At 30.8% G+C, this 16,006-nt stretch overlaps 1 protein-coding gene, 1 long non-coding RNA gene and 1 pseudogene across 3 annotated transcripts; 2 read left to right on the top strand and 1 right to left on the bottom strand.

Annotated features, from left to right (window-relative positions):
- Nucleotides 1-1,513: 1,513 nt before the first annotated feature.
- On the top strand, nt 1,514-4,642 carry LOC105837715 (annotated as a pseudogene).
- A 1,221-nt stretch (nt 4,643-5,863) lies between these two features.
- On the top strand, nt 5,864-16,006 carry LOC105833767 (DNA-3-methyladenine glycosylase). 2 transcript variants are annotated; one of them, XM_012675742.3, is made up of 5 exons: nt 5,864-6,124; nt 9,953-10,091; nt 10,167-10,340; nt 13,029-13,238; nt 14,999-16,006. In XM_012675742.3, the coding sequence occupies exons 1-5, from the start codon at nt 6,044-6,046 to the stop codon at nt 15,376-15,378; spliced, it is 984 nt and encodes a 327-aa protein (XP_012531196.1). In that variant the 5' UTR covers nt 5,864-6,043; the 3' UTR covers nt 15,379-16,006. The 2 variants fall into 2 exon arrangements, with proteins under 2 accessions (XP_012531196.1, XP_012531197.1); XM_012675743.3 differs by lacking the exon at nt 14,999-16,006 and adding an exon at nt 13,789-14,388 and having other exon boundaries at nt 5,867-6,124.
- On the bottom strand, nt 10,433-15,113 carry LOC105833768. The gene is made up of 4 exons (XR_001138832.3): nt 14,977-15,113; nt 14,689-14,765; nt 11,627-11,747; nt 10,433-10,809 (listed from the first exon to the last, which is right to left on the bottom strand). It is a non-coding gene; the product is annotated as an uncharacterized LOC105833768 (long non-coding RNA).

Genomic DNA, 16,006 nt, shown 5'->3' with positions numbered 1-16,006 from the left:
AAAGAAATGTAGCACAGAAATGTACAAGATCTAGAATTGTCGCCAGAATTGTCATAACTATATCCAGCCCGACACCTTTACTCGAGTGTCGTACTGATTTCGGGGATAAAAAATTATTTACAAATGTTTAATCGCCAGAACTCTATTTAAAAATCTACCGAAAATCTACCGATCATCTCCTCGCGTCGATTGATAAGGAGATGAGGAGAAGTGCTCCCCACTTCTCCGGCATTAAAAAGAGAAAGAAGATCTTTTTATATCTTTTCTCTTTCTTTTCGTATGCATCAACGTACGCTTATACAGCGGAATGCTCGGTCTATACTTACTGTGGCCGGTATTTATAGTCGGGTCTTATATTTAAGATCATCTTAAATACTGTCTTAAGATGCCATCAACCAATCACAGAGCCGTATTAGCATCTTAAGACATTGGCCGCGTTCAGCAGACACAACTGTTGAGTGAGCGCTCAGTGATTCTTTAATATGATCTAAAGGTATTAACCAATCATATTAAAGAATCACTGAGCGCTCAGGCCTGGTCTACAATGGATGTTGTAAGTCGTGTCGTAAGAAATCTAGCCAATCATAGTTGATCTTAGAGAAGAAAGAGAGAAGAAAAGCGAACATGATTGGTTAAATTTCTTACGATACGACTTACGACGTCCATTGTAGACCAGGCCTCACTCAACAGTTGTGTCTGCTGAACACGGCAATTGCTTGAGACGATCTTTAAATAAGATCAGTGTTTTCATCCATCAGCGCCTCTATGTGCACAAAATGTGCACATTGAACTATGTAGTCAAATATCTATGAATCCCGTAGGTAATGTGCATGACTTGTTGGGTCTCTTCTATGGCTGGGTTCGGGGAGACGCTCTTAGCGCTAAAAGTATCATTCTATCCTTGTTGCTCAGTGAATGTCGAAAAAAGATAGAGCACACTCATAGCGCCAAAAGCGTGCTCTCGGAACCCAACCTATGGCTGGGTTCGGGGAGGCGCTATTAGCGCTAAAAGTATCATACTATCCTTGTTGCTCAGTGAATGTCGAAAAAAGATAGAGCACGCTCACAGCGCCAAAAGCGTGCTCTCCGAACCCAACCTATATATGCTACGTCCACGTTTATTTGATTCTGTTTCATGCTATACCTGTAAATTTTACAATTATATGCATTCATATTTTAAATCCGTTTTATGCAAATGTGCATAATCGTGTTCTATAAATGTGCAATACCACATATACATGATATAAATTCAAATAATTGAATTGATAAAAATTCACTCACCGATTGCTGTCGCTGCTCCTGCTGCTGATACTGCTGCTGGCTACTGCTACATTCCTTTTCCGGTTTTGATTCTGAAAAGGTGATAAATATTATTTCTAAACTCAAACACAAAAGCAGGTAAAGAAATATATCACTTGAATGTTACACTGCTTTATGTCATGTTTTCAATGTTTGATGAACATGCAGGGTACCAAGTGGCTCTGATGCTCGGTCTATAATGTCAGCAAGAGTAATGGAGTAGGAGTAAGAAGTAAGAAATATGAAATGAGATTTGCCCATCGTTTACTCCCATTTTTTAATTGGTTAATTGTTACTCTTACTCCTTACTCCATTACTTCTGCTGACATTGTAGACCGAGCATTACAGCAAGATTACATCTACATAGGATAATCCTAGTATGTATTATTTTTGAAAAAATTAATACCAGAGATCATTTTTAATGTGTAATGATATATATTTATATTATATATTTATAATAAACTGCGTTTGTAAAAAAAAACAGGAAAGGTTACTGGCCATACCAGGCAATATGCTATTGAATGAAGATGAACATGAACTGATAAAGGGCAGAGATCTAGTTACAGGTTACAAGCGCTATAGAATTAGCGTACAAACAAATGGAACATTAAACAAATGGATCAAATAGTGGAGATGCAGGCTTGAAATGGTGGTGGTGGTTGTACGGCTACTACAATTTTGTTTCTTAATGGATGACTTTATGCAGCAGGTGCTGGTGATTCAAGGTGACTGTTATAATTTATATTGATCGTACATTATTGAATTAAATATTTATTTAATCATTCCTATATTCCTATGATTAGAGCTGTATTAGTTTTAGGGGAGGAAAACAAGCTCTTACTAGAGATCATACTCCAGATTCAGAATCAAATCGCATTAGAGCTTTAGGTTTTTTAAGAAGCAACAAGTTACTCAAAGGTCATTTTACTCCGTTAGAGTTTAGAAAAAGACTGTTACAAAAGGAACTGGGATCTTTGGTTTTGTATAGAAAACCTTGTATGACAGGTTGGGTGTACAAAACCTTAATGCATCCTGACCTAAAATTACCGCTCATTTTGGGACATGGAAAAGGGTAATATAATTATTGTATTTATTTAGCAGTAATTTATAACTTCAAATTAAAATAATTCTGTTTATTAAACTTATTTGTGATTCATAGAGCAAACCCACATAGCACAAAAATTGCAAAATAGGCATGACTAAAGGCTTTGGGGATCACAGTTTAAAGGCAGCAAATACTGGTGTTAATATCAAACCATTGATCTATCATCACAACCCGAAGTACAATCTTTAGACTTGGACAATCTTACCGAACGAAATTGTATTGTTGCCACGAACGGACTATGGGATGTAGTAATGGATAAAACAGCGGCAGCGATACTTAGAAAAACTTTTGCACCTGATACTCCATCATTAGAATACAGGTATTATCACGAAGAGAATATTAGAGCAATACGAAAATTAACTACGATTTAATTGTGTTAAGATACAATGTATATTTGATTTTCACAGACTGACAATGGGTGCTCAAGAATTGGTGCAAGCGGCCAGAGGTCGATTAATCGGTAAAGTATGGATGGGAAATGGGAAAACCAGAGAATCCTAACGAAGCAGATGAAAAGTCCTCGCCTATAGCATCGGTAGATGATATTAGCGTATTAGTGATACCTTTGTACCTTTATTTACGTGAACATTTACAATGGCCAAAAACGACGCAGCAAGAACGAAAATATGCTGCGGATTAGCAACAATATGCTTCGATTATCCTATTTCTAATAAATCTGCCGATAACCCTACATAATGAATCATTACAGTTATCGGATAACGTTATTACTCAATATACAGCTAACGAATTACATTTATTTGTATTGTTACAAAGATTCATCATCTATTGTCGCAATGATTTTCTAGGACGGAATTCATAGACAGATCTTAAGTTCAAGAATTGTCTTAAGTCTAGCTTCGAACAGACTTGAGACTTACTTAACCAATGAAATAACAGCATTGACGTCTCAAGATCGTGCTTAAGATGGGTCTTGAATAAGATTCGACTATGAATACCGGCTCTAGATTTTGTCGTAGAATAATTAGCGATTTAAGTGCACAGTTGCTGTATATTCTCCATAGTTCTTTTCGCTAAAATATTAAATTATTACATACTACCACATATGTACATGGTGATTGTTAATAAGTATTCTATGAGATTTTAAGAGGTGATTTCTTACACTAATTCACAAAACAAATACTTCATATGATCAAAATGACTTAATATTAAAGATATCAAAGTTAGAGAAAAATTTTTTTTTAATTTCGAAAATTACTCAAAATTTTGTATGCAACTTGGTATATGTTTAAAATAACCGAAGTAGTTTTGGCAAATTTTAAGTAAATAACATTATTTCTTCAACTTTAATATCTTATATCTTTGAAACTAAATGGTGGTTTTGGACATATGATTATATGAAATTTCCATGCTGAAGCTTAGCGTGAATTATCTCTTGAAATCTTTTAAAAAACTTAATGATTGCCTTATATACACATAAATATGTTAACTATAAAAGGCTATGTTCTTATTTTATTTAAGTAAACATTCCACTGTGACATTTTATGTATAACTTGAAATACCTATAATATTCCAAATATTTGATACATGATCGTATAGACAAAGATACAAAATCATATAGATATAAGCATTAATTTCTGGATTGTTACTACATACAGAGATTTAATACTGGTAATTTGGTCAAATTAACCAGTCATTAATTATTTATTTTGAGTATTAAAAGCATTAACAATGTTCTTAATATTCAAAAGTAATTGAAATTTCCATAAGGGAATATGTAATTACAGACCGTATGTACACAAGATAATATCAAAAAATATCAATATTTTTATATTTTTATTTTGAGGCATATGTTACCATTTACTATTTTGAACGTAACGTTCAATCTTTATAGAAATTATTTTTATATTAAAAACATTAACTCTGTGACTACAAACGTATACATGTATGTATGTATAATTAAGATTGAGAACATTACATTAAAAGTGAATAACATCTTAAGAATATAATTAAAAATGTGTTTGCACACATTTTTTGCCTTCTATATCTATATTTCTCTCATTCATTATGAATGATGGAAAATGTTTTGCACATTATGTAGTCAAAGAAATAGCTGGTGAAATTGTAAGTATGAATCAAGTATAATAATCAATGTATGTGTAAAAAATTGTACACAAAGAGAAAAAGTATTGCTTTCTTTTTCATGGTAATCATGATAATAATTAGACTTTACGACATCATGTATCTATATTATATTAATAAATATACAAACACATCATATGTATGTGCATTTTTACTTTTACTCTGGTAATCTTGAAAGACATTTCTTGCACTGTGCATACTATAATTACGATGATATATGTAAGTAATTCTGAACATATCCTTCTCTCTGTAAATATCATTGAAGATTTTAAGTCTTAGGCAATTTTTCGATTTTGAATTATTGAGTAAACACAAAGGATTAGCTTTCCTTTTTAAAAAGTGATTGATGGTCAAAAGATATCGTTTTTCCTCAGTCCTGTTTTGTGCAACGATAAACGAAAATCGAAGTTCTTCAAATTCACACAGCGTTTCCGGAAAAGTTAACGTATCATTTCCCGTTTATTTGTAAGAGAACATGGAAATTATTTTCGCACGCGTATAACATCAGAATTTGTACTCACCGAAACTGGATCGGCTTCGAATCACGTTGTGTCGATTGCGATCGATGAAACAGCATTGTTTGTTGCGAAGAACCGTGGCAACTGATACGTTTTACTGATCGTCATTTTAATCGATACTCCTGACGAAAATTCGCACTTGCTACACACACACATACTTCATTTGGCAATCCCGATATTACGGATGATATATCGCACACAAGTAAAACGTAAACCGCGCGCAAGAATTTCAATTGGCATTCACGACCGTTACATTTGAAAAAATACGTGAAAAGGACGGCTCGTCTGATTGGCGGCGAAAATCAACATGGCACGAAAGTGGCGTGACGTCACGTAACTTCGTGGAAACGCAGGCCGAACAAAGCGATGAGAAAACCGTTTGAATGAAAATTACGCGCCGAGATACAATGAACGGTGACAAATTCGTTTCAAGAATTTTGTATTTTTTTTGCTGGCACGACTAGTAGCACTTCACTTAATTGACACTCGCGATATTCTACCGAACGTATCCCCTTCGAGCAAACACTTTGCTCGAACGCGCACACGAACACTTCACTCGAAAGCAAACGCACGATGCCGCGTTTTACAAATGAATACCTCTGTTACGATCTCACATGCCTCGCGGGTCGTCTGTTAGCGCGACGGCATTCTAAACACAACCGTACCTGCGCACAATAAATTCTGACACGCGAGACACGCACGAAGTCGACACTGTCGACAGTGCGTCCGACCGGCGCTGGAGCGTGAGAGAACATGGCGGCAGCGGCGGACGTGACCGTTGGTAGGTACACTCGGCGGTACTCGGCGCTAGTCGGCGCCACTCGGCGTTGCGCTAGGCGAGATCAACTTGCCGAGTACCGCCGAGTCTGCCTGCCATCAGGAGTTACAGGTTCCTCTCTGCTCTAATACTGCCATGTGCCAGTAGTGATAATTTTATATTGTATGAAGAGAAATAATTAATCCTCAAACTGCTGAAAGTTGCTGGACGACTAAATTCGTAAGAGAAGTTAAATTATATATAATGAAACGAACGAGAACAGGTGCGAGGAATAACAAAAATGAAAACGATAATGCCGAAGATACCAAAATTCAATCGACGCTGGTTTGTTTACATTTTGTATTTTCATAAAAGATGTTAAATAAGTGCAAGTGTGTCAACTTATTTGTGTTAACGAACAGAATTATACATAAAATAAATATCTATTCAAGAATTACAATTTTTCTTCTTTTCTATCAGAAATTATGAGTTGACTTTAATAATAACTTTAATTATATCTTTTATTTAATCCTCCGACAGTTCAGTATGATTGTTTTTACTATTTTCAGACTATAACTATGAGTGTATCGCACCAAACAAAATTTTTTTACTTTAAAATAAAGAAAATCTAAAAAATTTACAATTTGTTTATATTATATTATAATTGACAATGGCACTTTGTATAAAATTGTTTATTGAATATTTTATTTTTAATAAATTATGAATATGAGTAAGAGGAAAAAAAAGACTACTAACACAAGACATAGGCACAATAATTATTGGAAAGTAATATAAATAATGTTTAACATTATAAAGTAGACGCTTTATTTAACTAATTTGTCTAAGCAATAATATTGGTTCAACATTGGGCCAATGTTAGACAACAATATTTTCTTAATTTTTCATATTGGACATTAATTGCATCTTAATTTGGAAACATATTTTATGACTAATATTAGTGTTACATTGAAATATTGACCAATGTACTTCTAATATCAACATATTTTATGACTAATATTAGTGTTACATTGAAATATTGACCAATGTACTTCTAATATCAATGTTTAGAAAATATTAGTCAATGTACTGCTAATGTATCGTGCTATTGAAGGATGGTTTTCTTTAAAAATATATAATTTTTTTATACAAAAATATCCTTTTAAATTCTTTTTTAATGCAAGATTCAATATTTTTTAAGAAAAAAAAGCATTAATTGATATTGTCAAGAAAGTTCAATTATTCAGAAAAATTAAAATAGACATTGTAATCCTTTGTTGACACACTGATGTGACCACCTGTATGATAACTTTGATGCTCTGTACCTTTTCTTTTTCCTTTTTTGACTTTGACGCTCTATACTTTTTCCTTTTTCTTTTTTGATTTTTCATTTATCAAAACAGCCTACCTTCCATATACAGAATAAGCATCTGTCAAAATCAGGGTTAGATAAGTTAATATATTTTTTAATTAAATTAAAATTAATGGATTATAAAATTAGTTAGGATTACTAATTTAGTTAAGTTAAAAGTTACATAAATAAAATACTAACACAGTTAAAGTTATGTTAAGATTAATTTAACTGAAGTTAAAATAAAAGTTAATTTTGAAAAGCTAAATTTTATTAAATTAAGAAGTCATATAATTTATTTAATTCAGATTACCAACATAATTACAGTATGAATCATCAAATATACAATATATTTTATTTAAGTAAATTAAGTTATAATATTAATTATATGAAATAACAAAAAATATTGTTTTTATGCAGGAATATATTTTTATTTTATAATTTTTTTTACTCAGATAAAATTTTTAATTTAGGAAAAACCATAATAAGTTAAAGTTTATATGTTTCAAAAATAACTAGTTAAAAATTAAATTATTTTAAATTAACTAAATTAACTAAATTAAATTAAAAGTTATTAACTTTTTAACTTTATTATTAACTTTCAACTTTTTAACAAGTTACTACCCAACCCTGGTAAAAATTGAGCTAAAAAAGAAGTGTGTCAACAAATGATTAAGTAAAAAAAGGATGATAAATCAAACATTAAAATGTAAAATAATATATTGACTTAAATATATTAAATATTTAACAAAATTTTAATATGCAGTATAGCACTCACCCCTCCTCTAATTTCTAAATTTGTATATATTTTTATGCATAGAATCTTTCCTGAGAAAAAAAATTGTCACTAAAATCTCCCTTTTTAAAATATAAAGTTTTTTGATGTTGTGATAAGTATGAATATGATAATTGATTATTATTAAGATACTGCTCTTTAATGATGTCTTTTATTAATTAAATTATCTGTTTTTTACGCATACTTTTTAATATAACAATTTAATTAATAAATTAAACATAAAATAAGTTATTTAGTTAAATAGTTTAATAAAAATTCTTTGTTTCTTGTTGACACTGTTAAATTATACAGCCCAAATTTGTATACATATCTATTTTTATATTGCGGTTAATTACAAATTATCCTCTACTGTAATTAAAATTTTATTAAAAAATTTTAATTTTTTATTTTTAAAGCAGAGAATATTTACTAATATAAATTAATAAGATTTAAATCTTTAATCACGAACTAATATTCCCTGCTATAATTAAGATTATTTAAGATAATATTTATCACTGTTAGGAACATTACTTTATAAAAATAATGTGTTACCATTATCATTACTTTTTGTTCCCATTATCCATTACCAATTTTAAAACTGATGTGTTACCGTTACCGTAACTTAGAAAATAATTCGTTACTTTTTCGTTACTTTTACTTGTATTAAAAGTAATAAAAATAAATATTTTATATTTTAACCCTGTGCCACTTGTTGTGCCAGGCCTGAACAGAGGAACTCCCTTAATTTGATACACCCAAAAAGAATTTTTGTTGTATGTGGTATCTCCTCGAAATCTTAAAGTATTTTATTCTTATATATAACTTCAAAAGAAGTGCTCTGAAATCAAGAAAATAGAATAATCATAATTCTTACATGTAATTTTTTTGTGCCACACATAAAAGTAACATCTCTGTTTCACATAATCTTATAAATATAAAACATTTCTCTTGATACAAAAGGAGAAAAACAGAATAATATTTCATAAAGCTATGAATGCTTTACTTTTACTCTATTAAAAGAGGAATTTTTTGTTGTAAAATATTAAACTTAGAATATAAAATTATGGGAAAAATCACTTTGGGGCTATTATTCATAGTCGAATCTTATTTCAAGATTGTCTCAACTCACTGTTTTAAGATGCTAATACAGCTCTGTGATTAGTTGATGGCATCTTAAAACAGTACTTAATCTTAAATATAAGACCCGTCTATGAATACCTGTTTGAATGCAAAATACTTTTTTTTGCATCTTATATGATATATTGTATTAATTGTATTTGCATATTGAAGAGGACTAGCTTGTATATTGAAAAGCTCAAAATAAAATTAGTTCAAATCAATTTTTTCACTAATATTTTAGTTCTAGCTAGTTTGAGAAAGAGAGAAGGAGAAGGAAAAGAAAAATAATTTTACATTAATTTTTATGTATTAAATAATTTTTTAAATATTATTCATACATTTTTTAATTAGATTCAATAACATTAGTAGTTCTTACACTTGCAATCACAATTTCCAATCACAGTCATTTCTTTGAAGAATGAGTGACTGAATGGCCTAAGAACTATACGAGCCAAACGCGACCCAACCGCACAAAATTCATTCAATAAATTTAAAAATAATAGCGAAAACGTTAAAAGTAATAATTTGTTACTGTTACTGCAAAAATGTAATTGATATTACAGTTATCGTTACATATAAAAAAAAACGATTGTTACCTAAAAAACGTAACAATAACGATAACGATGTTAGAAGTAACGCGTTACTTCTTAATCCTGATATTTACTAACATGAATTAAAGGCGTGACTGTCAAACTTGATTGAGATTAATAATACAATTCATTCGTACATTAACAAGATTTTGCACATATTTCTTTTTGTTCTGGGTATAAAGTCTAATTTACAGATTGATAGTAATACATATACTTTAATTCTAGAAAAGATTTCTAAATTTTAAATCTTTAAGATCTATAAAAGAAATACATACAAAATCGTATTATAAACTAACTTGCTCAATCCCCTGATTTGTTTCAATATTACTGCTTTCTGTTAGGTGGCATCGGAAAAAACAAAACTAAACCTCAAGTCACTACGAAGTACTGAAAATGCATACTATATGGCGGATACTCAGACTACCGCATTTTCTAAAAGGTCCAGAAGTTCGCAGAAAGAAACGGGGACTCATATTGAAAGTTAGTCAATCGATTATAAAAACTTGTATATAATTATTATAATCATTTGTTTATGATAATATTTATATTATATAGAAACAGAGAAGGAGTTCAAGCGAAAAAAAGTCGTGGATTTGCAGATGATGAAGGCAGAATTAAGTCAATTAGAAGATCCTCCTATTACACTCTGGGATAAGAAATTGTCTTCCAGTCGATTGCAGTATAAGTTCTTTGACATTCCCTGCGAAGAGCTTGCGCAGCACCTATTAGGTTTATAAAATTCAACTTCTCATTATAATATTACGCGATACGTTAAATATTTTTTATTTTTAAGAAATGTGATTAAAGGCATTCTTTGTTTCCTTTTTATTAGTTTATTTTATATAAATTACATAGTTCAACGGAAAAAGTAATACCAGAATCAAGGAATAATCATTTTCTGTTTCTTTTAGGTTTTTAATCTCTCTGAATACAAATCTAATTGCCAAATTGCTTTATCACGTTACAATTTTGATAAATTTGCAACTAAAGTTAACAAAGAGGATCATTTTCATGTACTTTGTTTTATATTATAAATATGATATATATTAGAGAAGTTTTATTGCAATCAAAATTAAGTATTATATATAATATAATGTATAAGTATTATACAGGGAGAAATATGAATAGCATCCAATTCTTAATAGGAAGATAGACGGGATCGAGATGAATGTAAAAGTCCACCATAATTTTTGGATATCTGGAATGATAACCGAGATATTAATTTTTCAAATTGTACGAATGAGAACGCGCCGAGGGAAGCGCTGAGTCACTCAAACTATATTGTGTCAAGCATTGGTTGCCGGATGCGAGTCTAGGCGCAATGAGACGGGACGCGAAAGCGGCGAAACACAGGCAGCGGCGCGCTCTTTTTTTCCTGCCGCCGACAGCCAATGCTTAGAGCCGAAAAAGCAATAGAGGAATAGAAGGAGAGAGCCGAATAAAGGACCCCTCCATCCATACATAATGTTCAATAGCGTATGTGCAAGAGTACTGTTTTGAAGTTAGATAAAGACAGAGGGGGGGCCTTTAAAGTCTAGTTTTCTCTTTCTATCTCTATCGCAGCCACTTATATGCTAGTATACAACTCACACGCTCTATTAATTCTTATATCTCGATGGCGCGCACACTCATATATGATATTATAAGTTCTATTATAATCCATAAGTGATATTAGATTTTCTAACAATATTTAAAAAACATTGATGAATTTTATTTGTCTGAATAACAAATATTTTATATATATTTAATATTTAAAATTTGTTATTGTTTATTATTTATTTAATTTTTTTATTTAAGTTTATTTACCTTCCAATAATATATTATAATAAAAAGTTACATTAAAAGGTTAGTGGAATATATCAATAATATATTTATTAAAAATGTATTTTCGGGGAGACGCCATCAGTCTATCCTTGTTTTACTTTTAATGAGCGATGAAGATAAATGTCGACTGATATTGAGTGCTAATAACGTTTCCCTGAACGCATCTTAATATGTGTAAGATTGTAACCTACCTATAATCTTATTACATTGTTCTGTACTGTTGAAGATAGTCGCGTGTAGTTCCGAGCGTTTCCGCGGTCTACACGACTGAAGACACAGGCCTCAGATTAATTATAGTGAATTGCGTCTCGTCTGGAAAGCGGGCGTGAATTGGTTATTTGAAATGCTTCGGTATTCTCGTTTTGACTCGTAGTTTATTAAATATCTCTTAATATGGCGGTAGGCACTCTATATTAACAAGTGCCCAAGAGAATGGTATAGACCGAAGTGACTATCCGTTGCCTTCTTAGAAGGTTCATAGCCGGCGATTCGCGGAGAGATCGGTGGGATTCCGGGGTTCTTCGGAAATTTCCGAATTAAACCGAATTCGTTTTCAATATTGATACCGTTGACTCGATAAACAAAGTCATATACAAATAACGTGATAAATATCAATGTAAAAATGTAGCTACAATATGGAACATATACTGTAAGGGCAAACAGCTTTTAACTACATTTTTTTTAACTTAAGGGTATTTTAGATCACAGAATACGAATTTAATAATAAAAATTGACATTTAAAATAGATTCAACATGACACATGTCAAAATTTAAAAAATGTCCAAATTTTTGCAAAAATTGTATGTATAGAATTTAAGTCTAATAATTCTAAATGAATCTAATGCTAAGAGTTGACAAATTCAAAATCGTGAAATTAGTACAGCTGATAAAATTCAATTATGTTTGAATTTCAGCAAAAATTATACAAGAATTTTTTATGTATATGTCTTATTAACTATAACCAGCATGAAAAAAATGTCTTTTAAGAGTTGAAAATCTCTCTCTCTCTCTCTCTCTCTCTCTCTCTCTCTCTCTCTTTCTCAACTTTTAGTGCAAACTTCTCCAGTATGTTACATATAGTAATAATATGACAAAGTACATGAAACAGACCTTTTTTACAATTCTAATTGCAAATTTCTTAGAATTGTGATGGAGCAATTTGGAAACGTATTATATTGCTTAACATCCAAAAAGTATAGGTAATACCGCTCTCATTCTATTATTGTTAAAAGAAAGTTATTTCTATATTATTGAACTGTATTACATATGAACGAATGATTTTTGAAAACCAATGTAAATCAATTTTTGACGAAATTGAAATATTAAACAATTAGAATTAAGAGAAGTATATACATATATATATATATATATATATATATATAATTATTTTCAATAAATACATTAGTTAAGCATTTTTCTTGTCTAGACATCAGGTCTATAAAACTGTCATTTGCATGATATTGTAAGGGACTATGTTTTATTCTGTAAAAACATTTATTTATGAGTGTTTTTACAGAATAAAAGACTTCAGCATACCGGAATTCAATGTTATAAGTTCATCTTTCTTATTGTTAAACAGTTCTTTTCCTACAGGAAAAGTATTAGTGAGATATCTCGAGAATGGAACCATCCTTAAGGGTAGGATCGTAGAGACCGAGGGATATTTAGGTGCGATTGATAAAGCGTCGCACTCTTATCAATACAAAATCACCCCTCGCAATTTGCCGATGTACATGCCGCCAGGGACCATTTACATTTACATGACGTACGGCATGTACCATTGCTTTAATATCTCTAGTCAAGGTGAGTACAAAAAGATCAATTTCTTTCACGCAGAAAAAATTAAAACATTTTATTTCCACTTTTGTAAAATTATTGGAAATAATAAATGCCATAAGAAATGAAACACAAAAATCTGTTTAGAAGATATTATTTCTCGTATTTTAAATCACTACTGAAAAAAATCACATTACAAAATCACGTAACGAAATTACATAACAAATCACGTAATTAATGACGACCAAACACGTAACAAAATCTTACCTGATTTTTAAAAAGCATGTGCTTTGAAAAATTACATAATTTTAAATGATAACTGTTGTTACGTGTTAATTTTACAAATATATTATTGCTTTATTCGTAAGATTTTGTTTTTGCGAATAATTATTCCCTACCTTACACTGTATCCCTACATTCCTACATCCGTGGTCTCCGTGTGCTATCGTTCTATCAACGCTAGTCTTCTTATCAGTCACGTGACATTAGACTTATGTCTTATACTACACTGTTTCTCAAGTAAACAAGATTTAAGTAATTGTGTAAATGTAAACTATTCTACATTTTATACTTTTAGGTCTGCCATATTGAATCAGCCATTTTGAATTTCTAAAATTTGACAGCAGTTTCGTAATTAGCATCCTCGAAAACCCTTAAAAAACAGAATTGAAGTAAATCTATAAACTATTTTACATTTTGCACTCTTATATCCACCATATTGGCTCTGTCATTATAATTTTTTAAAAGCGCACATGGCTTTCGATAACTCTTGTCTGTAATTAAATTTGTGTGGTTCTTTTACGTCGAGTACAATTTTGGAACAACGAGTGGTCCGTTGACAAAGAATGCTCCATATATACAGTGTATACACACACACACACACACACACACACACACACACACACACACACAGAGAGAGAGAGAGAGAGGGTGTCCCAGAACATATGGGTCAATGCTCGTAAAAAGTTAGAAGGAATCGAGATGAACATAAAAGTCCAATATTGTCTTGGGTTAGATCCATCAATAATTGAGGTATTAATTTTTCAAATTATGCGAATGAGAGCGCGCCGAGGGAAGAGCTTGATCCGCTCTAACCATAACATGGAAGAAAAAATCTATTGTGAATGTATGATAAGCTTTCATTAATTTACTGTTTACAATTACGAGAGAAATTAGATTATTTGCAGATTCCATACGTTAATATCTCGATTATTGGTGGACCTAACCCAAGACAATATTTTTTATGTTCATCTCGATTCCTTCTACCTTTTTACAAGCGTTGACTCACATGTTTTGGGACACCCTGTATATGTGTATGTACATATATACATATCATGTAGATGATAAAATATAGTCTCAGAAAATTCTTAACTAAAAAAAACTTAAGTAAAGTGTTTTGAAAACATATCGACGTCTGGTGTAAAAATATATAATAAAAAATAATAGTTTACATTTGCAAAAATTAAAGTGAACTTACTGCGATCTTAGCAACGCCACTTAAGATCAAACTGACCTTGTCATCTTATTTGGCCCTCGAAACTAAATAATTTTTGTCTGAAATATTTTTTACAAAAATGTGTTATTAAAAAGGTATTCAAGATTTCAGTTAAAATTAAGATAGATTTTTTGTTCCATGAAAATATTTGATGTTTATACACGAAAAAACCATGTAACGCGAAGTTTTACAGCTAGAAGTATTACATATCTTCAGATAGAAATTTTTGAAAAATAGATTCTTACATTAGTAATTTTAAAAAGTCTTCACCTCACTATTGGTAAGATCTTAGGTGACGGATGCGCGGTACTGGTGCGAGCGGTCGAGCCGTTAGAGGGTGTGGATTGCATGGCTGATCAGCGTAATACATCAAAGATAAGGAAAGTCAATCTAAAGCCACACGAACTGTGCAATGGCCCCTCGAAACTCTGCATGGCTTACCAACTTAGCAAGCAGCACAACAAATACTCTCTTTGCACATGGAAAGGTTTGTGGATCGAGGACGATGATATGTCGAAGGATATCAAGATCGTCAAATCCGCCAGGATCGGAATCGACAGCTGCGGTCCTGAATGGGCCAACAAACCGTTGCGCTATTACATTTTGGGCAATAAGTCTGTCAGCAAAAAAGATAAAAAAGCAGAAATGGAAATCTTAACTGCTCAAAACTGATTATTTCGTCAAATCTATATGCTTTTACGTAAAAAAGCCGATATATTAAATATAAAAACATTTGGATATATCTGTATATGTTTCATATATATATATATATATATATATACACATATATATGAAAAAAGAATATATATATTATTAATAAAATAAATTAGAAAATCCAACTGCTGAAGAGAATAAATATTATTATTATTATTAAAAAATCCATCATTTGGATAGTGAGTTATAATTAGATAATCATTAAATACAAGTTTTTCATCAAAGAAATGATTTATAATTATGTATTCTATTTTCATTTTTTTATTGCTAAAATACTTTACCAGTGGCCTCTTAATTTATTCATATTTTGGTGAAAGACTGATATTTTAAGCTGATAATCCACATGATAAATTGTTATTTATTAATACAAAATTGTATAATGTTAACAAAAATTAATATTAATACAATAAATTAGGTTGTAACGTAACAATTATTTTTCTGCGAATTAAAAAAATTTGTTAATTATAAAATTATCAATAAATTATTGTATGCTGCGGCGAGACATTGGCAATCAAAATCTTGATGACATATATTCAAATGTATACATATTTCTGGCATGTAAATAAATTATTCATCTTGGCATCGA

This window comes from Monomorium pharaonis, chromosome 5, assembly GCF_013373865.1.
Source record: "Monomorium pharaonis isolate MP-MQ-018 chromosome 5, ASM1337386v2, whole genome shotgun sequence".
Classification (NCBI taxonomy): domain Eukaryota; kingdom Metazoa; phylum Arthropoda; class Insecta; order Hymenoptera; family Formicidae; genus Monomorium; species Monomorium pharaonis.
The sequence above is the reverse complement of the archived record's forward strand: the minus strand, read 5'-3'. Positions and strand labels throughout refer to the sequence as shown.

Coding starts and splice junctions, on each gene's coding strand:
- LOC105833767 (XM_012675742.3), top strand. CDS start 6,044: ATGAAACGAACGAGAACAGGTGCGAGGAATAACAAAAATGAAAACGAT. Junction 10,341..13,028: donor GCTTGCGCAGCACCTATTAG/GTTTATAAAATT, acceptor CTTTTCCTACAG/GAAAAGTATTAGTGAGATAT. Junction 13,239..14,998: donor CTTTAATATCTCTAGTCAAG/GTGAGTACAAAA, acceptor GTAAGATCTTAG/GTGACGGATGCGCGGTACTG.